Below are 27,895 nucleotides of genomic sequence, written 5' to 3'. Positions count from 1 at the left end.
GTTGAGAAATGACAGTTACCGTGTGGGGGTCCCCGGAACATCCAGAACCCCAGGAACACGCCCAGCTGGCCGGGCCGGTGCCTGTGACCCGCCCCACTTCTGAAACGGTTGAGAAATGACAGAGTTACCATGTGGGGGTCCCCAGGGGGTCCCTCTACTGTACTGTGCCACCTGAAATCATCATATGTGTTAGGCTGCACAACAGTGACACTAACCAAAGGAATCAGACAATGAACCAAATGCTCTCGAAGCCAATAAGCTTTATTCCAACACAGTTAACAGTTGTTCAGAACGTTCATTAGAACAGAAACCATGTGTGCCGGGCTTTCAAACGAACAGCCTCCTTCACTGGTCCATTTTAAATGAACAGCCTGGTTCGGGGAAGAGGAGCGCTTGCTTTATGTTACCTCAACGTGGCAGGCTTGATAGGCTCACAAAACCGCCAGGCCTCACATGAGTGTGGCTATGGTAACAACCGACAGCCGACGCGGGCAGAGCACACCAACGAGCGAGCTGTCTGGGGGGGTAGTGGTGGACGGAGTTATTCATCACGTGAAGCAAAACAAACGCTCCCCTTCCCCCCCCCCCCTTTTTTGCTTGTGTGGGAGAACATCCAAACATATATAAAGCTGCCAGAACAAGGACAGGTGTACAATACACTGTTGTATAATATAAAAATATAAAACCCTCCACCGTACTCATAAAAAATAGACTAAATTAAAACAGAACAAACGCAAAACACAGGCCATTATGTCCTGAATGCGCACTCATTGGCCTTAAATAAGAGCACGACAAAAGCAGAGGCAAACAATTATCCACGGAAATACTTTTAAAGTTAAAACCTTGCATTTCCAAAAGCAGTTTTTTTTAGTAGATTGAAACTTGACCACGTTCACTCTGAATCTTTCCCAAAAAAAATAGCCCGATAACCTCGTACAACAAAGCAGGGGGTTAATTTATGAACAAAACGAGTAATATAAAGAAATGTGATTTGCAAAAAATCGGCCTCACGACGGCGCTTTAACAGGCCGTTGTGGCGAAATTGGGGCAGAGGTTTGTCATTGGCATCCAGGGAGTGTGCGCACAGTTTCAACCGGGCTTACGGTGCCAGGGATTAGCTTTACGCAGACGGGACGGACTCTCCCTGCATGCCTTCGGCCTTGTGGAGACAATAAACATTAATTTGACACATGGAGACAAGGTCTCTGCCTGGAAGCAAGGCTGTGAGAAGAACCTTTTGCAACCAGATCTTATTTTAATGATGTTTGAAACACTTTCCTGGGTGGGTATTATGTGTCTTTAAATATTTTAGTATTTCAAAGTGTCCATGGGCACCATGATGTCATGGACACTGTACTCACTTACTTCCTGGACTACACAGTAAGACAGCCCTCCCCGATATCAACAAGGAGGAGCAGTGCACCAAAGCATTATGGGAATTGTAGTCCAGGAAGGAAGTGAGCCCAGTGAAATACTGAACATATTACCCACATAAAAACCCCAGGAAAGTGTTTCTCGTCTCCAAAACATCATAGATAAGATATGGTTGCAAAAGGGGTGACGTGGCCCTTTAACGTTATCCGTGCCGTCGCCCATGGGATTCTTGAGGGTTTCGACACGTTTTTGGGGTTATTTTAAAATGTTTTAAAAAATGTGTGACACGGCCATGAACAGGGACAGACAGGGTTGAAGGGGATTACCACTCATTTTCAACACTTGAGTGCGAACTGAGTGAGGGGCGCTCTTATCATAAACAAAACAGAATGGGGGGGGGGGGGGGGGGGACTTTCTTTTTCTCCATTATTTCCACACAACAACTCTAAGTCTAGGGCCCGACTCACACCTTCGCAACAGATTGATGTATAGCTGATGCATGAGACTTATTGACTGATGCAAGCTCACAATTCATTTACAATGGGAGTCACATGGTTTGACACAACATTTGTGTTGTATGAGGGGGTGGGGGGCAGTCGGAACACAGCCGAAAGCCGTACAACACAAATGTTGTGTCAAACCATGTGACTTCCATTGGAAATGCATTGGGGCAAGATGTAAACAAACCCTTTCTTTACATCTAGCATGCATCAATGTTGTATGCTAGACGCAAAGGTGTGAGTCAGGCCTAAGGTATATCAATGACATAGATCACTCAATGTTGAAAATGAATGGTATTCCCCTAGCTGTGATTAAGGTGCATGGATGGCTCCAAGTCCTCCAGGTCTAAATGACTCGCTAACTCCGTGGTTTATACACACGTAGCATTGCCCACAGGCGCAATTAATATAATGGCGCACACACACACACCCACAGCTAATGATACATCCATATACCGTCATGTTTTCAGTTGTTTGTGTGCCCTTCTGCGGGCGAGGAAAGAATGTTTGCCATTTACTGGTGAAAGCGTGAAACAGTAATAAACGGTGTTAGGTGGCACCATCATATCTGACCTGAACAATATGTCTGAGGTTCAGGCTTGTCTCATAGAAACTACCCCCGGGCGGCCGGGCGGGGAGTCGGACTCCGTCACAGCCACAAAGTGAAAAGAAGTGGGTCAGATACAATACATGCCCATGCAGCGCTGGTCGATTACTTGACTCAATTGAGCCCCCTGGTGGTAAGAAAACAGTAGTGTCTCTCATTGTGACTAATAGTGTAGCTGCACTTCTCTTGCAAATTAGCCTTTATGGGAGCCACCTGGGAGTCCGAGTCATTTGAATTATTAAGTTACATTAATGACATTAATTATTAAGTAATTTCAAACATACATTTTAAACAATTTTCGGTGCATCTTTGAAAGTGCTCTGGCAAGAACTCTGAGTTCTTCTTGGCCACCATTTAAGCCACCAATAAAGAAAAAATGCCTTTTTTTGTCCCCCTTCAGGGAAGTGCATCTCTGACCCAAAAAGTTAATCATCTCTTTGTGGACAAGTTTCTCTCTCTCTCACTCACTCACTCACTCACTCACTCACACACACACTCACACACACACACACACACACACACACAGACACACGGTAACAGGGTAAGAACCTCCAGGCAGACGTTGGGGGACATCTTGGTTCTTCAGTATCTGATTTTATCACACTGGTCCAGCAGCTCGAAAGCCTCCTCGCTGAAGTCATTGTACCTCAGGCTGGGGAGAGCGGGGACAGAAAGGCAGTTACAGTCAAGACACTGGTTGCTGTAGCCTGGGCAGAATTCATTTTGGGGTTTCGTTACGTCATGTTGTAGTCATTGTTTTGTAGTCATCAGGATGATATCGTTACGTCATGTTGTAGTCATTGTTTTGTAGTCATCAGGATGTTGTAACATGACATAATCAATTAATCATGCCTACCCCTAACCTTAACGGCACGCAGAAGCCACGGGTGAGTCTTAACCGGCCATGTATGTCGTACTAACGACATACGTGTAACAGGACGTGAGTCGGGCAGAACAGTGTAGGGGCGGCGGTGGCTCAGGGGTAGAGTGGCTGGATGGTAACCGTAAGGTTGCCAGTTCGAACCCAGGCTCCCACAGAGTTGCTGTCGAAGTGTCCTTGAGCAAGACACTGAACCCCTAATTGCTCCTGCTTGGTGCCTTGCATGGTTTCCTCCACCATCGGTGTATGAATGTGTGTGTGAATGGGTGAATGTAATGCAAAATCTCTGTAAAGCGCCTTATAGCGCTATATAAATGCACCATTTACCATTTTAACAGTGTTGTTTTTGTCGACTAAAACTAAGACGAAAAACTTTCATCGACTACCTTTTTCCACTGACGAAAACTAAATGAAAACTAAGCTATGATGACTAAAACTAAGACTAAATATACTGACAATTTCGTCAACAGCTGAAACCTAGACTAAAATGCTAGGAAGGGAGTGGACAAGAGATCCAGCATAAGTCATTCTACACTTGGTTGCATGATCAAAACACATTTTGGTCGACTAAAACTAGACTAAGACTAAAACATTCCAGGTGACTAAAATGTGACTAAAACTAAATGAAAACTATTCAAAACACTGACTAAAACTAACATCTAAATTTGCTGCCAAAAACAACACCTCCGTCCACCTCTAGCTCCACCTCTCAGTGAAGTGCTTAACCCATTTAGACCTGTGGTCGATTCTACAAATGCCTTCTAAAACAGACAGTTTTCAGAAAACGTCATGTATGTCAGTGGTTCTTAAACTATTTCATGTCAAAGACCCCCAAAGATATATGTAATTGACCGCCGACCCCCATCTGAAAATATGCTGTTCCATGGACCTCCCAGAAGCAAAGATTTGAGTTAAAAACGCTTGCTCTGAAAGAATATATTCAAAGATTTTCACGATTTTTCAAAACTAGCAGACAAGCTCGTAGCGCGGCACTCGGTGCCACGCTATGAGCTTGTAGATCTGCTATTTTTCAATAGCTAAAGCATAACACAATGCTTAAAACACCAAAAGGGGTTCCCGCCCAGAATGGCTTAACTCGTATACTCACTTGAGCTCCAGCATGCTGTCGCTGTCCTGCATCACCTGGACCAGCTGAGGCACAGAGGCGTCGGTCAGCACGTTGTTCCTCATGTCCAGGCTCTTCAGACGCCTGCTGGCTCTGACCGCAGCGCACAGGTCCTCCACACAGCCGTCCGTCAGCTCCAGCATCTCAACCCTACGGCAGAGAGCAGACTGTTAAACTGACCTCCATCATTGCATCCCTACAGCAGAGAACAGACTGTTAAACTGACGTCCATCATCTCATCCCTAGAGCAGACTGTTAACCTGACCTCCATCATATCATCCCTACAGCAGAGAGCAGACTGTTAACCTGACCTCCATCATCTCATCCCTACAGCAAACTGTTAACCTGACCTCCATCATCTCATCCCTACAGCAGACTGTTAACCTGACCTCCATCATCTCATCCCTACAGCAGAGAGCAGACCGTTAAACTGAACTCCATCAACTCAACCCTACGGCAGAGGGCAGACTGTTAACCTGACCGCTCCAATCCTACAGGACAGAGCAGACTCATGGGTTAATGACTGTTTGTTAACCTGAGCCGCAGTGCATTCTCTGTTATAATCCTCTGATTTGATCGATTGATTGCTCGATCGAATACATTATTATTAGGCAGAAATACGTAAACAGCAGTTTACAGCAGAGTACAGTCAAGGACAGAAAAAGTCCTTGAGGTCTTGTTTTCCATTCAGGTCCTGGGTATTCAATTCATAATATGACATGAACCTTTGGCCTGCTGAAAGGTGGATTCGCAGGCCTGTTTTCACTGTCAACGTTCCTATTCAGAGTTCTGGATGAAAATGTTCTCTGCCGTTTAGAAAGAAAAACACACACACGCGTTTCACTCGCCTTAAACAACGCAGCTTTTCTCTCTTCCGACGAGACCTTGAACAATGACAGAGCTCATGTTTACACAGTGTCTCTGTTTGAAAAGGAGTGGCTTGTCTTTTTTAATCAACTAAACATCCTCACATTCAAGGCCGTGCAACCAAAAATTATTACAGAGGCGTTTGTATCTGCACCTGGATTTGATTACACAGCCGCCAGCCGGTGCTCTCAGTATACAGTATACAGTACACACACACACACACACACACACACACTCTTTTAGAACAGGGCTATTCCACCACTGAGCAAAATCAAGCCAGAAAAACCCAATCTATTATTTTGAAACGTTTACAACACGGGCCACGGGTTGTTTTAGAAGGTCTGTCTGTCGCATATTCGGATTCTTAGCCATTAACCAATTCAGGACGGGAACCCCTTTTGGTGTTTTTGAAAAATGTTGGTGCAAATCTTAATATATATTCTTTCAGAGCTTTTCTTTTTCTTTAACAGAGATTTGTTCCAGGGGGGTCCCTGGAACAACATATTTTCAGATGGGGGTTCGCCGCCAAATACAGATAATCCTGGGGGTCCTTGACATGAAAAAGGTTGAACACCATGGTTTTCAGAATGTTTTTTTTGTGTGTGACTAAAACTAAATGAAAACTATTCAAAAGACTATGACTAAAACTAAAATCTAAATTTGCTGCCAAAAACCAACACTGGTGATAGTGACGTTTTGAGAGAGACTCACTCCAGGTTCTCCAGCAGACACAGCGGGTTGGCCACAGCCTCCCACAGGTGTTTGGCTCCAGAGTCTCCCACGTTGTTCAGAGACACGGACAGGGACTTGAGGCGAGACGTCCCGCTTCTCAGCAGCGCTCCCAGTTCCCTAAACACCTCCTCGGTCATCTCACAGCGTGTCAGGCTGGAAGGAGACGGTAGATTTAAACATCCGGTACTTAAACCCAAAAGTATATTTGGTCGCCGACCACCCAATCTCAAAATATTTTGTTTCCAGCGACCCCGCCCAGAAGCAAAGATTTGAATTAAAATGTTCGCTTTGAAAGAATAATATATTTGCCCAAATTGTCACAATGTTTTTCCAAAATAGCAGATCTACAAGCTTGTATATTATTATTTGCTATTTTTGAGTAGCATAGCAAGTATAAACTAATGCTTTTTAGCTAAAATCTAAAATGCTTTCCCGTTTGTTGAATGAAATTAAATGAAATGAGGGTGATATGTTTTGGTAAAAACATTATGTTATAGTTTAGCTATTGAAAAATAGCAGATCTACAAGCTCATACGAGCTTGTAGGTCTGCCATTTTTGAAAAATCGTGAAAATATTTATTTCAGAAAACTGGAGGATTCAAAAGATTTTTTTTTATTTCGAGATCAGGCCAAAATGGATTAAAGAGCTGGAGAGACATGGTTGTTACAGAAAAAAACACTTAGTCTACAGCAATGATAACCAATAAGACGCCTTAATATATGCGACGGGCGACCGAAGGGCTGAAGGGCTCTTGTCCACTAGTCCCTTCCTAACATTTTAGCCTAGTTTTGATCCGTTAATGAAATTGTCAATACATTTAGTTAGCTTAGCTTAGTTTTCATTTAGTTTCCATTTAGTTTTTGTCAGTGAAAAAAAGGCAGTCGACGGACATTTTTCGTCTTAGTTTTAGTGGACAGAAACAACACTGTTACCTGATCTTCTCCAGTGGACAGCCAGGTCTACTGAGGGCTTTGCAGAGCTCTAGCGCCCCCTCCTGGAACAGCTCATTCACTGACAGGTCCAGCTCCAGCAGAGAGCAGTGCTCTGAGCTCAGAGCCTCCGATAGGTCAGCACAGCAGTCAGCTGATACGCTGCTCTCAAAGAGACTGCACACACACACACACACACACACACACACACACCAGTGATTAATGCACAGAAGTCAGCTGATACGCTGCTCTCAAAGAGAATGCACACGTGCATAACGAATAACAAGTCCATAATTTATTCCCTCCAGGAAAAGGCCTAGCTGTCCTGACCTCTTATCCATAATTAGTTTGGACTTAAGACTGTTATTCGTCTCAACTGCTCTATTTCTGACTGTTAAACAACAGATAGTTATTATATCATATTATTATTCACTGTTAAACAACAGATAGTTATTATATTATATACTTATTCACTGTTAAACAACAGCTACAGTTAAACTGGGTCTCCTTGTTGATCACAATCACAATCACAATCACAATCAATCAAAAGGTGATCATTTGGTGCAGGAACCAAACAAGAGACATTCTTATCAATGGTTCCACTGCAAAACACAGAAGAGCATTCTGAACTGTGATCCAGATATCTGTGCTTTATGATTCTTTATTTCTTTCCCAGGGAGTTTTTATTTGTATTCAGTTTCTGGTGGAAGTCATGGCTCTCAGTTCCCACCTGATGTCGTGTGGGAGTTCAGACTGATCCAGACCATAGTGAATAACGACTAGCTTGCACAACGTCTTAAGACTAGGACTCAAGTCTAAGATGTACAGGTCCTTGCAGGGTGCTGGATAATTTACAAAGACGACGACACGATCTCCCACCATGCAAAAGCACATCCTCCTCTTAGGACCCGGTCCTTTCCCCTTGGGCTTAACCTCATTCCAGGAGAAGGTCTCTGGATTGAATTTCATGTACAGATCGTTGAAACTCTGTCTTCCGATTGGACCAACACCATTAAATATGTACAGCTCTCCATTGTAGGTAAAGGCTACATGATCCCAATGTCTTCCTGTAAGAAGCTGTGCAGAAGGTGTGTTCAGCAGCCAGAGGTTGGTCTCTGTGTCAAACACTCTGATGATGTTGCTGGAGGAGGTTTCACCCCCAAATACAAACATCTTTGTCCCAATGATGGTGGCAGAGTGACTTCTTGAAGCAGGTGGTGGAGTTCCTCTGGTGTTAATTAAAGTCCAGAACATTGTGCTGGTGTCCAATTTGTGGATGTCATTAGTAAATGTCATCTGGGTCAATCCTCCATGAATAAACATGATCTTCCCCAAGACACAGGCTGAGTGGTTGCACCTCTCCTCTGGAACAGTCCCTGACACCTTGGGTTTGAACCATCTGTGGTGGGTGTCCACATCAAATGCATAAAGCAAATTGCAGAAAGGAAACCCTCCCCAGATGTAGATGATATCTTCTATCAGTACAGCTGTGTGGCCAATTCGCTGGGTGGGAACACCAAGGTGAAGTTCTTCTCCAGTTGTCACTGGAGGCAACTTCCTCCAGCGTAAAGACACAGAGTTGAACACGTCGACACCCATCTGATCCCTGAAGCCATCACATAATCCTCCAAAGCAGTACACCTTGTTCTCCACTGCTACTGCAGCAGCTGCATAGTGACCATGTCTCTCTGTTCCTTCACTCAGACGAAGGACCCAGCGGAACATTTCTCACGCCGTAGTTTTAACTCTTGCTCTGTAACGGCAGAGTCCTAATGTGTGAGCTATCGCTTGTTGGTTCAGTGGCACGAATGTCACACGGAGAGTCTGATGAATCCACAAAGAAGATGAGTTGGGTTTTGTTCGATGATGGAAGCTGAAAAAGTTGATGGTTAATTGTCCAAGTAGGTTGTGATATCCCTTCAAACTACACAGCAGACAGACGGCATGTTCAGCTTATCAGCTACACAGCAGACAGACACTGTGTTCAGCTACACAGCAGACAGACAGCGTGTTCAGCTACACAGCAGACAGACAGTGTGTTCAGCTACACAGCAGACAGACAGTGTGTTCAGCTACACAGCAGACAGACAGTGTATTCAGAAGTGTTGACAGATACTTGAGACTCTTTAGTAAAAGTTGCTGAATGACATCTTGTTTAGTCAACATTTTGTTTAGTCGACATTTCATTTTAAAGGACATGGTTGTGATGACATCATTGTGTTGTCATTGAGCGATGATGTCACCTAACTATAAATGCACCTAGTCTCTGCCCGGGCTCTGTACAGGTCCCCTGCCCAGTGTCCATATATGGGGCTGGCCTGTGACATCATTCTGAGGTCTGCATAGACTCCATATTTGGGCATGCCTGACAAAGAACTCCATATATGGGCATAAACAGGAAGCAGACATAATATGGGGCATTAATTTCCAACTTGCATCGTTCCAAGTAGGCCAGTGCCCAATGGGCACCGCTCTAGTTACGTAGAATACCCAATGACGTTACTCCAACTGACCGTCGTCTTGTGCGTGCACACATCCTTTATGCATGTTAACACATAGACTGCTACAGGTTCTAGCGGACCCTGGCTTACTGGTGCTGAAGGCTTAACATGGGCTTTTTGAACTTTTTGGGGGGCCCACAGCGAGGGGCCTCTTATAGCGAGAATCACAATCGCATAAATAAAAAGAAAGCCCAACTTGTCCACTTCAATTTAAAAAAAAAATTATGATTCTACCATCTTCCATTCTGGAGATATTGACCTTTTTCTAACACCTGCTTTTGCCTGCACGCTGCTTGTGAAAAAAAACAACAGAGATATGGAGGCCTGAAGTTGACAGACATTTCAGTTCAGTTTTTTTAGTTCAAAAGACCGATATAAAATTGAGCACAAATAATATCCTATACAAACCATATACCGAATGAAAGCCCTGAATGTCTACTTTTAGGAGGAAAACAGTACACATTGTACACATATACAGTTTGTCACTAATTGGCTATTGAATGCAGCTTGCGCCCACCAGAGAACTTTAGAGAAGGCATGGACCCGAAGAACTATTATTCACAAAATAAGGCCTATAGCGACATGTACATACTATATACCGTATGAAACAGTAGACTCTCTGCTTTCATAAGAAAAATACCACCCAGAAAAATCACACCCCTGTGAAGTGAGCAGTGCAATTGCACTGCTCACTTCACAGGGGTGTGATTTTTATTATTATTACAGTATTAGTATTTTTCTTATGAAAGCAGAGAGTCGACTGTTTCATACGGTATATAGTATGTACATGTCGCTATAGGCCTTATTTTGTGAATAATAGTTATTCAGGCCCATGCCATCTCTAAAGTTCTCTGAAAAAGATAATTTTAGAGAGCATGGACCTAACAACTAAATATTCACAAAATAAGGCCTATAGCGACATGTACATACTATATACCGTATGAAACAGAATACTCTCTGCTTTCATAAGAAAAATACTAATACTGTAATAATAATAGAAATCACACCCCAGTGAAGTGAGCAGTGCAATGTTGCACTGCTCACTTCACAACATTGCACTGCTCACTTCACAGGGGTGTGATTTTTATTATTACGAGTAAGACGCGCGAACGCGGAAGGCGAACGCAGATCGTAAATTGCAATAACAATTAGAATAAATTACAGACATGATCTGCAGGGTGTCATAGTTAGTGCTTGGACCACGCCAGCTCCATATATGGTCACAAAAGACGCCATCACACTCATGTCACCATGACTCAGCCATAACCATATAAGGAGTCCCCAAAGCAGGACCACGCCATCACACTCATGTCACCATGACTCACAAATCACTCAGCTCCATATATGGGCACAAAAGGGCCAGGTCCACATATACAGTAAGCGGGACAGACAGACACACACACACACACACACACAGACAGACAGACAGACAGACAGACAGACAGACAGACGTGATCTGCTAGGTCTCATAGTAAGTGCTCATTGCATTCGCAATTACAGTATTAGTTTTTTTCTTATGAAAGCAGAGAGTCTTGATGCACATTATCTGATCATAAAACGGACTTGGAAACTTTCTTCAATCGTAGCCCCATATGTGCCCTCTCCCTACGCTCATTGAACTCATTCTGTGATTCGAGCTACAAACAATCGCAGTAACGGGGGGGGGGGGGCAACTAGGCTTTGAGGAAATGATCTTGCATAATCAACATTATTGTCGATTGTCGTGTGCCGCTCCAAACATGTCCAGACATACCACTAACCTCATCGATCCAGTCTCGCGTATCTATAAGGTGAGACGCGAGACTGGATCGGATTGTGTCTGGACATGTTTGGGAAAAAAAACAAGAAAAACAACGAGATGGAAGCAGAAGCAGCACGTCAACGTATTTGGAAGAAAAAAAACGAGAAAGCACCACCTGTCGTTGCAAGACAAACACCCGTATGTTGCTGATAGACAGATAATAATCGATCCGATTTTGTCCTGCCGTTCATTTTATCACATTAGGTGCAGGGCAGGCTGCTCGACGGTGAGTTTATAATAGCCTGTTGTAACGAGAAAGGGGGGTGGATGGATGGATGCCTTATGATGGATGCGAGCAAAGCAACAGCAGCAGCAGTACGGCTTGCGATCAGCGACCAACGTATCATGGCGGGCCCTCGATAATGATGTGCAATCTGTCCATGACTAACTCCACATGTTATTGGCAAACGTTACGTTATGAAATCAAATGCCGATCGTTGCAGGTTTATATACGGGCAGAGAGCAAATCGCGTTGTATCTTGTTCCGAGAATGAGAGTGAGTGCAAGCCTTGCAGTTGAAAGCAGTGGGGACTCGGGAGTGGGGGGGGAACTGCCAATGCGATCCAAGAGGAAGAGACCCCCCCCCCCACCATTCTCCCTCGGGAGAAACCATGTAGAAACAGGAGGGGAGGGGGAATCGAGTGTATTCACACAAACAAGAGCATTGTCCCATCCATTTTAGATCCCCTGACATCTGCGTTGGTCTATGCCGGACGGCCGTCTCCAATACGTCGTACGTCCTCGCATAGACCAACCAATAGGCGGTGCCAGACGCTTCTCAGACCAACACCTCTTTTCAGCAGGGGGGGGTTTTAACTCTTTTTAGAGCCGATCGGTGTTACATTATGAGTTGTCCGGGCGCAAATATAGTTGAACCATAGTAATCAATAAAAAAACGTTTTTTGGACCATAAAACGTATAAAAACGTTATGCGCTTCTTGCGCTTGGCTATAATAAAACGTTTAAAAACGCTTTGCGCATTCGATGAGTTAATGTTTGATCCTTCTCCACAAATCCTTTATAGAGCATAGCAGTGGCGGCCATTTTACTGGTTCCATGAATTGTAAAGCCCATTCATTCAGATTTCTGATAATGAATCGTGACCATAAAACCACCACACACACACACACACACAGTCACACACACACACACACAGTCACACACACACACACACACACACACACACACACACACACACACACACACACACACACACACACACACACACACACACACTTTGGACAAAACCAGGACTCTCTCAATCTGGGATCGGCACCAGATAAAACATCTGGCATCAATGGAGCTCTACTTACTCGAGACTCTGTAGTTTAAAGAGTGGGTTCTGCCGTTCTACTTACTTGAGACTCCGTAGTTTACAGAGTGTAGTGTACAGTGTAGTTTACAGAGGGTAGTTTATAGAGGGTAGTTTACAGAGGGTAGTTTACAGAGTGTAGTTTACAGAGGGTAGTTTACAGAGGGTAGTTTACTTGAGACTCCGTAGTTGACACAGCGGGTTCTGCAGGGCTGTGGCCAGGTGTTTCACTCCGGCGTCGCCCACAGCGTTCCCCGTCAGGTTCAGAGTTCTGACCTCACAATGACCAGAGGACAGCGCCGCGGACAGAGCCTCCATGGACGCCTCGGTCAGCTTACAGGTGTGGAGCCTGGACATGAACGCAGAGAGACATGTGATTAATTACAGGTGTGGAGCCTGGACATGAACGCAGAGAGACATGTGATTAATTACAGTTGTGGAGTCTGGACATGAACGCAGAGAGACATGTGATTAATTACAGTTGTGGAGTCTGGACATGAACGCAGAGAGACATGTGATTAATTACAGTTGTGGAGTCTGGACATGAACGCAGAGAGACATGTGATTAATTACAGGTGTGGAGCCTGGACATGAACGCAGAGAGACATGTGATTAATTACAGGTGTGGAGTCCGGACACGAAGAGAGACATGTGATTTATTAAAAGCAATATTTTCACTGCCCTGTATCTCTAAAGCTTTCAAGCGCTGTCCATGGCGAGCTGTCGCGCATCCCGATGATCGGATTTCCTTTGTGACTTCGTCTCGCATCGCTCCGGTCATGTAACCGTTTCTGACAAGAGGTAAAGGGGTCTGTGTGCTAATGCTACTGTGATCACTGCTCACAACAACAGCCCCCACCTCACTGATAACCCGGACATGAAACAGAGGCTCGTTTACAACAAGCCAAGGCTTACCTCTAGCTGTGCTTATGCTACCACCTAGTGGGCAGCGAAATAATTAAATTATAATATGATATGTATGGAACAATGTACATTAAAGGAGAATTCCATACTAGAAGGCTTTCTTACCTTTATTTGTAGTTGTTACGTCCCCACCAAAGAGGTCCACGTGTTATTTTGTGCAAAAGCGCATTATTGGCTATTTCCCCTAATATAAGCCCTCAATGGGGGTTGGGTTTTTGTGCTAATTCGCTTATTTCCATCGAAATAAGTAGTAAAGTGTGCCGCTTCGGATACAATTTACATTATAAAGAGAGGACAAGCGATGGAAATAAGCGAATTAGCACAACACCCCAATGCCCCATTCAATTCAATGCAATTCAATTCAAATCATTGAGGGCTTATGGTAGGGGAAATAGCCAATAATGCACTTTTTGGTGGGGAGGTAACAACTACAAATAAAGGTAAGAAAGCCTTCTAGCATGGAATTTTCCTTTAAATGATATGATATGTATGTAACAGAACAACATGTGTGTGTGTGTGTACTTTGCAGGCAGCACTGCTCAGTTATATTATAATGATGACATTAAAACATACGTGAGTGTCTGTACTTTGCAGGCAGCACTGCTCAGTTATATTATAATGATGACATTAAAACATACGTGAGTGTCTGTACTTTGCAGGCAGCACTGCTCAGGGCTCGACACAGCTGCGTGACGCCCTGGTCCTGCAGCTCGTTGAAGTTCAGGTCCAGAACCCGCAGCCGGGTGGTGCCAGAGGTCAGTGTCGATGCCAGGTCTCCACAGCACGCCTCTGTCAGCTTGCACACCGTCAGTCTGTACACACGAAACAAACACACCTCTGTCAGCCAGCTATAGCACACTGTCAGTCTGTACATTACACACGAAACAAACACACCTCTGTCAGCCAGCTATAGCACACTGTTAGTCTGTACATGCAAAACAAACACACCTCTGTCAGTCAGCTATAGCACACTGTCAGTCTGTACACACGAAACAAACACACCTCTGTCAGTCAGCTATAGCACACTGTTAGTACTCTGTACATACAAAACAAACACACCTCTGTCAGTCAGCTATAGCACACGGTTAGTCTGTACATATGAAACAAACACACCTCTGTCAGTCAGCTAGCATACCGTCAGTCTGTATTTAAAAAATAAATAAATCACACTTGTGTGAAGTGAGGGGCGCTCTTATCATCATACATCGTCATACATCAGTGCTACTCAACCCCCAGGTGGGCTGCATGCGGTTTAATGTGTCTGCAACCTGTCACGGTCATACCAATAAAAGTATAATTTGTTATTTTCATTGTTTTGAACAAGATTGTATGTATTCATCGTTTGTTCCAAGAGAAAGTGATATATGGCCTGATGTCAGCTGAGTATTAACCACTTGTTTATTTGGTCACTCGTGATAAATAATATGTTCCTTATTTGTGATGAAAAGAGAGTTGAGCCAGAAGGCAAAGCTCTCTGTCTACCGAGCAATCTTCGGTCCTACTCTCACCTATGGTCATGAAGTGTGTGTCATGACGAAAGAATAAGGTTGCGAATACAAGCGGCCAAAATTATGGGTGGCTGGCATCTCCCTTAGAGATGAGTGTGGCAAGATGAGTCTGTTTTTTATTTCCCCATATGCCTTACACAAGATGCCTCTTGCGTAAGGCATATGGGGAAGCAAAGAAACTGACTTATGTTGCCAAATGTTTATAGTTTTCAGAGGACAACGCACCAGACGAGTTAGAGCACGGTGGAAACAAAATAAAGTGCATTTAATTATGGTGTTTTGATTTTTATTTGCCTTTGGGAATGCTTCCATAAGCATCCAAAAAAATAGCAATTGATTATAGGGGTGAGAAGGTTCCTCAAATTAATTGATTATAAAAAAGAAACATCAATGTTAATTGATTTGTATAGCAAAATATACAAATATATAGCACTGTATCAAATATGTGTGACTGACTGTCGTAAACTATACAGAGCCACCTCCCCCGACAATATCGCTGAGACAGTTTGTTTATTTTTGGAACACAATTCTTCTATGAAACGATTCTAAGATGACCCCATGTTATTCTCTCAATAGAGACTTCCGTGACCTAGTGACGTTAAGACTTCTGTACTCTATGACAAATAATGTCACCTCAGTGTGTGTGAGTCCAGTTAAGGGGGTTATTCAGGGTTCTAAGCTCACCTCAGGGTGGTCAGCTGGCTGTGTGTCAGTCCAGTGCAGAGAACCCGGAGGCCGGCGTCTCCCAGGTGGCAGTAGGACAGGTCCAGCTCCGTGGTTCTGCCCTGAGCCAGGGCTGAGGCCAGGTGAGGGACGGCGCCGGGACGCAGGGAGCTCTGGGACAACCTGTTGGATATACACATGGACAGTGGTTCTCAACCAGTGGTCCGTGAGGCGGTTCCAGGTGGTCCCCATGGCTACATACATGGGAGAGTTGGTAACCAAATGGACCCTCATTAGTTCTTTAACTTTTGAGAGTGTAAATTTAAACGGGTCCAATTACGCTCTCAAGAGTTAAAATGATGGGGTGCATACTTAGTTTAGACTAGTCATTGGATAGACATAAGGTTGATGAGGGGTGCGTTAAGACGACCGGATTAAGGTTGGTGAGGGGTGCGTTAAAACGACCGGATTAAGGTTGGTGAGGGGTGCGTTAAACGACCGGATTAAGGTTGGTGAGGGGTGCGTTAAACAACCGGATTAAGGTTGATGAGGGGTGCGTTAAGGGTTGGGAGAGGGTTAACCCTTAGACTCCCGTTGACGAATTAGATTTTCTTTTCATATCACACATTTTTCTATTGGCATTCAAATATGTCGTCTAGAGCTGGCAAAAGGCACAATCAGCTGCTATTAGGGGTGGCAATCAAAGTGGTTTGGTTTTAATTGTCCAAGACATTGATTAGTCGTTTCTCCATGCATTTTTTCCTCTCTCTGACTCCCATGCACATGTACACTTGTATCCTCTAGATATAATTGGTTTGATTCTACCAGTCTATATCTTTCAACAGCCTGCAGCCACCGTGAAACTTTCAATGGCCTGTAGCCAATGTTTCCTAACTTCCCTCTAATGTTTCATTGGTCTGAGCAAACACTCAGAAGGATGGTCTTCCTGCTTTCTTTGTCGCACCTCCAACGGTGCCTTCTGAGCGTAACTTGAACAACTGCTGAGCAACATATGATGAGCACACTTTGTACAATACCCCCGCCCCCAGCCGAATAAAAACTGACTTAAAAAATAACCTTAATAATAGAGAAAATATATCATAAATGGCTGGTTTCAGGACTCACATGATCTTGTCAGCCATACACACGGCTGGTTTGAGGACTCACATGATCTTGTCAGCCATACACATGACTGGTTTGAGGGCCTGGGCCTGCTCCTCCGTCAGATCCCTGGTGTTGTAGAGGTTGAGCTGCTCCAGGGTGTCTCCCAGGCTGGTCATCATGTAGACGAACCCTATGTAGTCCCTCAGGCTGCCGCCTCCGTAGCTGATCCCCATGCGCGCCGACGGGGTGACGACGTCCTTCACCTGGAGCGGTTTGGGACGTTATCGGACCATTTAATTAATAGCAAATCTCAGGGCTATTGGAGCAAGGATGGACATTTCCTACATATTGACGTTTGTTGTCAGCCATTGTCCGACATCGCTTTGGTCGGGTTGTCCGGCTACTAACCCTTATTGTTAGCGGGTGAGCCTCACCAGCTGCGTGTTCTGGCTCTGGTGCAGCAGGCCGTTAAGGCCTATTCATAGTCTGGAGTTTCGGTGGTGAGGTGACCACCGCTCCGGTGGTGAGGTGACCACCGGAGCTGTAACAACGTGGAGCGGTGGTGATTAAAAACAGAGAGAAGGGTTGGGGAGAGCTGCGGCTCCGTGACGTCATGTTGTAGTTCGGTGGTCACCTCACCACCGGAAATATTAGACTATGAATAACGCTTTTGTGATACTACTCACCAGCTGTGTGTTCTGGCTCTGGTGCAGCAGGCCGTAGTGGTACTACTCACCAGCTGTGTGTTCTGGCTCTGGTGCAGCAGGCCGTAGTGGTACAGGTGTCGGCCTTTATCGAAGCCTTGCAGCGTCTGCCGAGCGCCGCTCTGGAGCCACGCCGTGAAACATTCCACCTGATGGTCACAGCAAGGTTAGTACAGTTAACCAAAAACTAAATAACGAAACAACGAAAACTAAAAAAAAAAAAAAAAAAAACATTTTCGTTAACTGAAGTTACTGAACGAAATACAAACTCTAATAAATAAGAAAAGAAAACGATAACTAATTGAAACTGTATTGTGTTTACAAAAAACTAACTAAAACTAACTGAAATTATTTTTCTCATTACCAACACTAACTGAATATAATATATAACTTTAGTATCTTTTGTTGAGTTTGTATTACACAATAGGCCTAGTTACTCTGACCTAGAAAAAAAAAACTATTATAACCTTGGATCAGAGGCGTAATTTCAGAAAGAAATATAATAGGGGGTGGAAAAAAATAAGTTACCATAGCTCCATTTAATAAGTTACCATGGGGGGGGGGGGGGATGTTCGCCCATTCCCAAAACAAGGATGCCATCGTGGAAAAGTGGTTAATAAATTAATGGTTGCATACAATGAAAGGCTTATCTAAAATTATAACACATGTAGACGGACATGTAGACGGACATGTAGACGGAATAATATGCACAAAAAAAAAGCAATTCAGATTTGGGGACAATAAGCAGTCGAGACGAATAACAGTCCAAGTCCACACTAATTATCCGTAATGTATAAATGATGGTTAAGGGGTCAGGACAACGAGGCCTTTTCGGGGAGGGGTCAGAATAAATTATGGACTTAAGACTGTTATTCGTCTCAACTGCTCATGCATAAAATTGTAGGTTAAATTACCCAAATGACGACCACCAGCCCCCCCCCCCTGCCCTGCTACCTGCTCGGAGCTGAACTCCCCCAGCAGAGTCTCCAGTGGCGCCTTGCTCCGAGCGTCCTGGGACAGCCCGGACAGGAACAGGTCCAGAACCGCCACGCGGCCCGCGGGGCGCTCCACCAGCTCCATCACGCCCCCCTCAGACCCCCAGGTAGGCCCGTCCAGGTAGAAAGACACGGCCAGCAGGAACTCCTGCACCAGCTGGACGGGTGTGGAACACGGTTATTATGCCATTCAGGACGTTTTATTAAGCATTATCTTATGAATGGATGGAAAACCGTCACTTTAGCTATTGAAATATATATATATATATATATTTATTTCAAAGCAAACGTTTCTAACTCAAATATTTGCTTCTGGGGGGGGGGGGGGGGGGGGGTCCCTGGTCTGGACTGGAACAACATATTTTCAGATGGGGGTCGGAGGCCAATTACATAATAATTCTACGGATCCTTGACATGATTTGTAGAATCGGTCTCGGTCGAAATGGGTTATTAGAGTTCAGCCGTTGAGACCTGAGATCAGATTCTAGTCTTCTAAATCCTGACAGTTGTCTGAAAAACCAAATGTTTCTATATCAGTTGTTCTCAAACTATTTCATGTCAAGGACCCCAAAGATTATATGTAATTATCCGCCGACCCCCATCTGAAAATGTTTTGTAGAAGGGACCCCCCCCCCCAGAATCAAAGATACAAGTTAAAAAAAATGTTCGCTGTGAAAGATTATATATATTCAAATATTTTTCACTGAATTAGAAACAAAATAATATTCAAAATGAACGAAAACTAAACTGAAATGAAAGATGGAAATAAAAACTTTTCCAACCTGGGTGTGGAAGGAGAAGACCTCGCCGTCCGACCCCGGCTCACCGTCCACACGCAGGAGGGCGTCGACCGCGGAGGAGGAGGATGTGAGGAAGGGCGTCAGGCCGAATGCCGTCATCTGCTCCTTGGTGCATGTGGGGGGACTCTGGCCTGCTGGGGCTGCCACCATTACACCATTACACACACATTACACCATTACACACATCTAAGTTATACACACATTTAAGTTTAAACACGTGGGGACCTCTGGCTCAAATAACTGTGGACGGGCCCTTACTCTGTCCGAGGCTGCAGTGACGAGCCATCCTGCCCAGGGCGGTCACCAGGTCCCTGAGGTAGCCGCCGGTCTCCTTGAGCGAGACGGGCCGGAGCAGGCTGACCAGGACGTTCACAAACAGCTGGGTCAGGGTCTCAGGGAGACCCTCTCCGGCCTCCGTCTGGGACTGGTAGACGGAACACACCGTCCAGCAGAATCTATAGGCGTAGAGAGGGCTCGTCACAATTACTACATAATATAATAATCGGTCTAATCGCAGATCTACAAGCTCATAGCGTGGCACTCGGTGCTGCGCTAAGAGCTTGTAGATCTGCTATATTTTTTTATCGTGAAAATGTGGCTCAAATCTTTGAATATATATTCTTTCACTTTTTAACTCAAATATTTGCTTTAGGGGGTCCCTAGAACAACATGTTTTCAAATGGGGTTTGTGGCCAAATACATACAACTCTGGGGCTCCTTGACGTGAAATAGTTTGAGCACCACTGACAAAGAAACATAGTTGTTTTCAGAAAACTGTCAGGATTTAGATGCCATTAGTAGAATCTAGTGTCTAGTGTCTAGTGTAAATGGGTTAATGGTCAACTTAAACGTGTAACGGGGACAGCCCTACCTCGGCGAGGTGCAGAAATCGTAGCAGGCCAACGTCCTCTCCATGTGGGAAAGCATGGCCGCCGCACTCGCCGCCTCGGCGAAGAACCCGCCGACGAACTCCTTCCTCTGTGGCTTCAGGAAGCCCAGCAGATGCAGCGTGGCGGTTCCGAGTCCGGTGGGCAGAACCTTGAGCCAGTCTGCGGGCTTGGAGGCCAGCAGCACGGCCGCTCCTTTGAGCAGCTCCCCGTGGATCAGGCTGGCCAGCAGGACCGACAGCGAGGTGGGCTGGCCGTGCTCAGAGCACAGGCTGAGGGCCGACGGGTTCAGGCTGGGTCGGAACCCGAACCCGTCCAGATCGTCAAAGACAAACAGGATCTTCTCTGGCTCCTGCAGACAGGAAGAACAATGATGAGCAATTAGCGCTTCGCAAAAACTGCCGCCCACAAAAGCTACTGTCCAATGCCAATCCAAATAGTTTAGCAACCGCTGCTAAGGATGGCAAACTTAAAGGTATATTCAGTGATTTCACTTAATTCAAATATCACTTATTTTTTTGTCTTGTTGTGATAACCCTCCCTACTATAGAGTGTGCTGACCATATAAGGAGTTCTTCCCTGTCCCCAGTTAACCCCTGGGGTCAAAAAACCTTAGGTTTCGTTTTTGGCTAGGTGGCCCAGCCTTCATCCAATCAGGATAGAGAGGGGCCTTCCGCCAATCATGAACGAGTGGGGACAGGCCTTGGTGTGCGTGCTGTTGGCCTGCCGCGTGTCTCGTGTCCCCCCACTGTAGTGAGTGCATGTGCATGTGCACATCTTGTTACCGGGGCGGACTGTGGGGTTTTCCAAATCACCCAAATCACTGAATGCTCCTTAGTTTAAACCCCAGCATTCCTATACTGAGGGGAACATTCACCAAGAATAGCCGATCTACAAGGTCACAACAAAATGATTTCAATGTAACAAGCATTCTCATAGACTGAGGACATTATGCTAACGTGGTATGTAATAAGTGCGACGGGTCACCGTACCTGCAGAATGTGGGAGACGGCGTCGGCGGAGAGGTGAGCGTAGCGTCGTAGGATCAGCGCCTCCAGAGAGAAGGTCCCGCCACCGTGCTCCTGAAGCGCGTCGAGCTCCCGGCACTGGAAGTGGAACACGTAGGAGAAGCTGTGGAGGTGCTGGTCCTTGGCCCAGCCCACCACCACCTTCTCCAGGATCGTGGTCTTCCCGGAGCCCGCCGGGCCCACCACAATCACCAGCGGAGCTCGACGTAGGAGGGCCTTGGAGGTGTTGCCGTCAGACAGAGCGGCGAGCACGGCCTGCTCCACGGACGTCGGCTCTGGAGGCTTCTCAGCGGACGAGACGGATCGACTCGGCACCTAGACAAGATTGATAGATAGGAGATACCTTTAGTCAAGTGTTGATTTCGTCGACTAAAACTGAGACGAAAAATGTCCGTCGACTACCTTTTTTCACAGACGAAAACTAAATGGAAACTAAATGAAAACTAAGCTATGATGACTGAAACTAAGACAATTTCAGCAACAGATAAAAACTAGACTAAAATGTTAGGAAGGGACTAGTGGACAAGAGATCCAGTATACCAGACATTTTACACTTGGTTGCATGCTGAAAATAGCAGATATACAAGCCCGCGACACGTTGTGAGCGTGTAAAATCAGCCATTACGACGCCATCGAGGCCCGCCAAAATAAATTTTAGTCGACTAAATCAACTGTAGATTTAGTCGACTAAAACTAGACTAACACATTCTAAGACATTCCAGGTGAAAATGTGACTAAAACTAAATGACAACTATTCAAGAGACTAAAACTAAAATCTAAATGTGCTGCCAAAAACAACACTGCCTTTAGTATCCCGTGGGGGGTGAATAGAACAGCAGCTTGGGGTCTAGACAAGTCTACAGGTAAAGAGTAAGACAAGGATTTTCCATTTGTAGCAATTAAAAGTAAAACCGGGAAAGCATCTGTGTCATTTTAGATGTTTGCATTGGCATTTGCATTGGCATTTTGAACAGGTGTTCAAAATGAACCAGCTCAACAAGATCTACCCACCGAAAACATTATAATACCATTGCTGAAAATGGCTTTGGAATATATAGTGGCGATGGCATTACTATAAGAACAATTCAAAATTGGAATGGGAAATAGAGGGGGAGAAATGGAATAGGTAGAGATTTTGTAATTCTACCAACATTTGAGTGCAGCAACACTCTTGACATTTTTTTATTGCATTATGGGTTTGAGCTGACAGGCCCTGTTTTATGTCAATCAATCAAGTCAACTTAATTCAAGTGGCAGATGCCAAAAATATATTGATTAAATATTATTTAGGATCATATCAAGTGATCTGCCTTTGTGGTCTACATTTTGGGCACCCCTGATCTACAAGCTTGAACTACATCTGCTAATATTATTATTATAATATATTTCTTTATAAGATATGTTTTGGTCTTTGTATGCCTACAGGTATATTGATAGTTATACAGTAGAGACGGAAATGGGGAGAGAGATGGGGGAGGGGGCGGGTGACACACAGCAAAGTTCTACTACTGATTTGGACGGCATAATTCGTAGAATCAACCTTAATGTTGTTAAAAATCGAATATAAAATAAACTAGAACTGCACTCTGTCGAGTGCATACTTGCTTGTTGCACACTAGTAGGCCATAAATGTCCAACTAGTGCGTAAGCAGAGCTTGCAAGTACTTTAGACCGTTATAAACTGTCACTTTTGATGCTTTTGCACCGTCCCTGCAAATTGTGCCTGGCAGTGGTGCCAGATTACATACATGTATACACAGGAGAATTACCTTTAATCCTCCCAACACTAAAACATATCGTCATTACGTCACCATCGAAAACCAATTACACTCTGGCATTGGGTCCTTTAATCCACATATTTCTTACGTCATCATTGAGAGCTAGTCATACATATACTATATATATAATTTGTAAGTTGATTAGCGGTATACTGTGGTTACTTTGTGCCAAAAACCGTCCCAGCCAAGCCACAAATTTGCTGTTTTATTTCATACGCATCAAAAGTGGCGGGTTGGCTGGGACGGTGCATACGGACCGGGCGGAAATATTACTTGCACGCTCTGCTTGCGCAAGTAATATTTTATATATTATTAATATATAAATACAGTGATATTTATATTGTTCCGGGTTACCTTGGAGGACATCAGAGGGATGTAGAGGTCGTTGAGGACCACGTCAGAGGGCGTGCGGCCTCCCAGCAGTGATGACCTTCCCTGCGATGACCTCTGGCTGCTGGCCAACAGAGTCTGCTTCTTATGCATGGTGACACTGTTAGGGGAGAGAGAGAGAGAGATTAACCATAAATCCCCTATACCAGGGGTTTTCAACCCTTTTCAAGGCTCATTATTTATTGGGTATTTGAGCCACGGAACCACCATTTGATGACATTTAGTCTCTCAGATCCAAAACTAACAAATATTTTGTTGTCGTTGGACAAGATTTTGTCCATAATACCATGCTGTATTGATGTTGGTACCATTAGGAGAGATAACAGGCAAACGTTGACTTCTTGCACATCAATGCAGATGTGTAACAACAATTTAACTCTTGAGAGTGGTTGAAAACGACTGCTCTATACCGCTGGTCTTCAACCCATGGTCCTTGAGGGGGTTCCAGCGTTCCGGCTCTGGGGCGCGTGTCTCTGCTGACGGCAATACAGTACATCCCGAGATTATTCCTTGCGAGGCATAAGCGGAGGCTTTTGCATAACGGAAGGGGACGTACACGTAGGCCAATCATCAGAGGCAATGTAAGCTTTTGTTTTCTCATGTCAATAAAGCTCCCTTGGATTGCATTGATAGATAAGTCCCGGAAAAGACACGATGTGATTGGCCAGCGGTCCATTTTGAGTGGCAGCGAGAGACATGGAGGAGTCGCATGAGTGACGTCACTTATTGGGCAGCGACGCAGCGTGCCTTCAGCCCTTCCGCTTGACTTCCTGCCTTCAAATGAAGACACTTCGCTCCAATGAACTGCAGCGGCCAATGAGGCATCTATTTTTTTATATACAGGTTTAACGTTTGTCTTGTCTAGACAAACATTAAAAAACCCATTGACAATGTTCAGTTTTTGTTTTGTTACGAACACAAACCATAAATGGCATTAAATGCCATTAACAATGAACAGTAGAGTTTAATGTTTGTTTTGTCTGTTACTGAGCAACCGGCATATGCATGTTATGTTATGATATCACAATTAGCTCGCGACGCTATTAGATCTTTAACTCCTGAGAGCATAAAATGAAACCCTTACAGCCGGTCTATTTGGTTTTATTTTGCGCTCTCAGGAGTTAAGTTATTGTTAAACATCTGCATGGGAGCGTAACTATGTTCCCCAGGTTCTATGTTCCCCAGTTACCCCCGCAAAAAAGGTTCTATGTTCCCAGGGTTCTATGTTCCCCACTCAATTAAAAAAGGTTCTATGTTCCCAGGGTTCTATGTTCCCCACTCAATTAAAAAAGGTTCTATGTTCCCAGGGTTCTATGTTCCCCACTCAACCCAGCTCACCCAAAAAAGGTTATATGTTCCCAGCTCACCCAAAAAAGGTTATATGTTCCCAGCTCACCCAAAAAAGGGTCTATGTTCCCAGTGTTCTATGTTCCCCACTCAACTAAAAAAGGTTCTATGTTCCCCATTTAGCTATAATCTATAGTCTATACCACCGGAGAGACGGGTGGCAGCCGGAAATTAGATGGCACCCGGGAGCAGTATGGGTTAGCGCCCCAGCCTGTGTCTTCCGTGAGGAAGAAGCCCAACAAACCCACGGTGAGGCCTTTAGGAGGGCCATGCAAGCCTCAAGCGGAGCCTGCGGCACCACCAAGGGCAAGGTGGAGCCTGCGGAACCGTTGCGGCTTGAGAATCCACCATTCCTGAATAAAGTGCCTGGTGCTGAGAGTCTGGTGCAACACACAGGGACTGGACCTGGTGAGAGCAGGAGTGGACCTGGTGAGACGTAGGAGGGGCCCGGACAGGTGTCAACCCACAGAGCCTAGTCCTTCCATGTGCCAGAATGGTACCTCCCAGTCCCGGCAGAGTAGTTCAGGAGGAATGGATTGTGTGGCCCTGGTTTTTCCCTAATGGGACTTATCGAGGGTAGCTACTGGGACGTAAGTCGGGACTTGATCACTCCCGGCTGGGTCACCTGAGTGAGGGGTATGATGTTGCGAGACCCGAAACCCCGATGACCTTGGGATACATCACTGAGGATACGTCCCAGGTGCATCCATTTATGTATGTATTTTGTTATATCTGCATTACTTAATTTACAAGTAGTCTACACAATAAAGAATGTATAGATCTGCATATTACGATTACAATCTGCATTATTATGGATCCATTTGGTTTCATTTTACACTCTCAAAGAGTTAAAGATCTATAAGGGTCCATTTGGTTACAAACTCTCCTATCATTTAGCTTGCGGGGACCACCTGGAACCCCCTCCCCGGACCACTGGTTGAGAACCACCGCTCTGACTAAATGACCCGGGCGGTGACCTCAGATGACTCATCAGTGTTGTCATGTACTGTAAATGTAAAGTGTGAGGTCAAGAGAGTTCCACAGAACAGTTACAATCTCAAGAAGGGGAAGTATCGAGCAACGGATAATAACAGTCAGTATTTCCATTTCAAATACTTGAGTAAAAGTTAAAAAAAAAAAAATAATAATAATCTCAAAATTGTAGGTCTACGTAAATTCAGACTATAGTACTCGAGTAAATGTACTTACAAGGACCTCAATGGAAACAAGCCCTAGCTTCTTTTAGCATTCTGTTGTATAAATAAATACATCTGTGCCACTGTCACACCGTGCCTTAAATTTATTTAATTATTTATTTCTCCCCAACACAGTCAATAAAGTATTTAATGAATCAATCAATTAATCAATCAATCAAAAGAAGTTACTTTACAGTTTACACCACTGGTTAAATTGGTGATGGGAATACAACGTCTCCCTATGATTGAATACTGTATCAACAGTTTGCAGGAAAGTGTTGATTGATTGAAGTATTTAACAAAATTGCAGAATGGGTACATTTCACGTGAAATATGTCACATTTCATGTGAAATGTACCCATTCTGCAATTTTGTGTATTTTTGTGTTTTTTCAGTGTATCAATTGATACACTGATATAAAGCTACACTTGTTTACAACAGGGTCCACCATTTTCAATTCAACTGATTGATTGATTGATTGATTGATTGATTGATTGATTGATTGATTGATTGATTGATTGATGGTTGAAAGAAAATTGTATTAACAGTTTGTAGAACGGGGTACAGTTCAAACGAAAGTATACAAAATCTGCTACGATCGATCGAGGATATAAAACTAGAAAAAGCACTAAAGCTTCACATCAAAGATCGATCCTCCTCCTCTATACAGTTCAATACAAGGATTTTAAACCCGAGCATGCAGGCATACAGTATTTGCATATTAACGATATCTGGACTGGAGACATGGTTTCCACTGCAGAACTTTCTGTACTAACTTCCACTGTTCCACACAGAGTAGGCTACAGACAGTATGTGTGGTGTGGGACTGTGGGTGTGTGAATATCCGCAGCTGCACAGCAGTAACTTTTATCATTATCATATCACACATTATCGTGCATGTTGAGTAATGACTGTAATGAATGGACTTACTTTGTTGTTGGATCAGACATCGCTGCGATGTGAAAGAGACGAGGATGGTGATGATGGTGTCTCACAGTCACAGAGTTCAATGTGCTCAGTCTGTTATAAACTTATACGGATAAAACCCCAGTCAGATTCCAAACCATGGATGACCAAAACACAGCTGAGTCAGTCACGTCACCACAGTACGCATGGACACGGTGAGGCCGGGAGAACGTTGCTTCTATACCTTCAAAATAAGTGTTACATGACTTTATTTTAAAACGTTACCGACCGAACTGTATGCTTTGTTTTGAAGTGGTTCCGGTCGTGCTGTTGTGTGAGTGATTCAGGAGCACGAGGCTGTAGTTTCCAGGAACGAGCAGTAGGTGGCAGCAATGACTCACATAATGGCTCATATAATAACTTCTACCATTGATTCTCAAATTCTCAATTTCTCATGGCATTTCTTTCTTGTTCTTTGATTGATTGATTGATTGATTGATTGATTGATTGATTGATTGATTGATTGAGTGATTGATTGAATACTTTATTAACAGTTTACAGAAAAAAGCACAGTGAAGTACAGTTCAATACAAGGTCTGCTAAGAAGATTTAAAACCCAAAGAAAGCCTATTGTTTCCATTGCGGTCCTGCATACTCAATGCATTGAGACATTTAATGACATACAAATATACAATAGGCCTACTATGCAAAAACATCATAATGTTGAGATAATATCATAATAATGAGAGAGAATGTTATGTTAAAAACATTATGTTAATAAATATATATAAAGCATTCGTATTTGTAATAAATAAAATAATGCATCTTGAGTGTGCATCATCATGCATCATCACTCAGGACTCAGGATTTGTCAGCTTTAGATTCTTTCTTTCTTTCCCAGAATACAGTATCTGTAGTCGATATAGGCTTACATTTGCATTAAGAATGTAAATGTTTATGTTAAACTTTACAGTACACACAAATTCTAACACAACACTCAAGCACAACTCTTGTTCTGCAGGAATTCTACCAATT

At 44.2% G+C, this 27,895-nt stretch overlaps 1 protein-coding gene across 1 annotated transcript; it reads right to left on the bottom strand.

Moving 5' to 3' along the window:
• Nucleotides 1-276: 276 nt before the first annotated feature.
• On the bottom strand, nucleotides 277-27,014 carry LOC308316044 (NACHT, LRR and PYD domains-containing protein 3-like). The gene is made up of 16 exons (XM_080764389.1): nucleotides 26,885-27,014; nucleotides 23,376-23,511; nucleotides 21,208-21,558; nucleotides 20,200-20,567; nucleotides 19,587-19,783; nucleotides 19,311-19,468; nucleotides 18,488-18,685; nucleotides 17,566-17,682; nucleotides 16,893-17,092; nucleotides 15,747-15,908; nucleotides 14,193-14,366; nucleotides 12,806-12,979; nucleotides 7,020-7,193; nucleotides 6,066-6,239; nucleotides 4,470-4,637; nucleotides 277-3,133 (listed from the first exon to the last, which is right to left on the bottom strand). Exons 1-16 carry the CDS (start codon nucleotides 26,902-26,904, stop codon nucleotides 3,064-3,066), a joined length of 2,841 nt encoding a protein of 946 aa, XP_080620515.1. The 5' UTR covers nucleotides 26,905-27,014; the 3' UTR covers nucleotides 277-3,063.
• Between the last annotated feature and the right edge of the window lie 881 nt (nucleotides 27,015-27,895).

This window comes from Protomyctophum bolini (assembly GCF_963924005.1).
Source record: "Protomyctophum bolini genome assembly, chromosome: 5".
NCBI classification, from domain to species: domain Eukaryota; kingdom Metazoa; phylum Chordata; class Actinopteri; order Myctophiformes; family Myctophidae; genus Protomyctophum; species Protomyctophum bolini.
The sequence above is the reverse complement of the archived record's forward strand: the minus strand, read 5'-3'. Positions and strand labels throughout refer to the sequence as shown.

Excerpts from the sequence above, each read along its gene's own strand:
- LOC308316044 (XM_080764389.1), bottom strand. The coding sequence starts at position 26,904 with ATGTCTGATCCAACAACAAA. Across the intron at positions 18,686-19,310 it reads TCTTCTCCTTCCACACCCAG|CTGGTGCAGGAGTTCCTGCT; the intron begins GTTGGAAAAGTT and ends ACACCCGTCCAG. Across the intron at positions 14,367-15,746 it reads AGCCAGCTGACCACCCTGAG|ACTGACGGTGTGCAAGCTGA; the intron begins GTGAGCTTAGAA and ends TCGTGTGTACAG.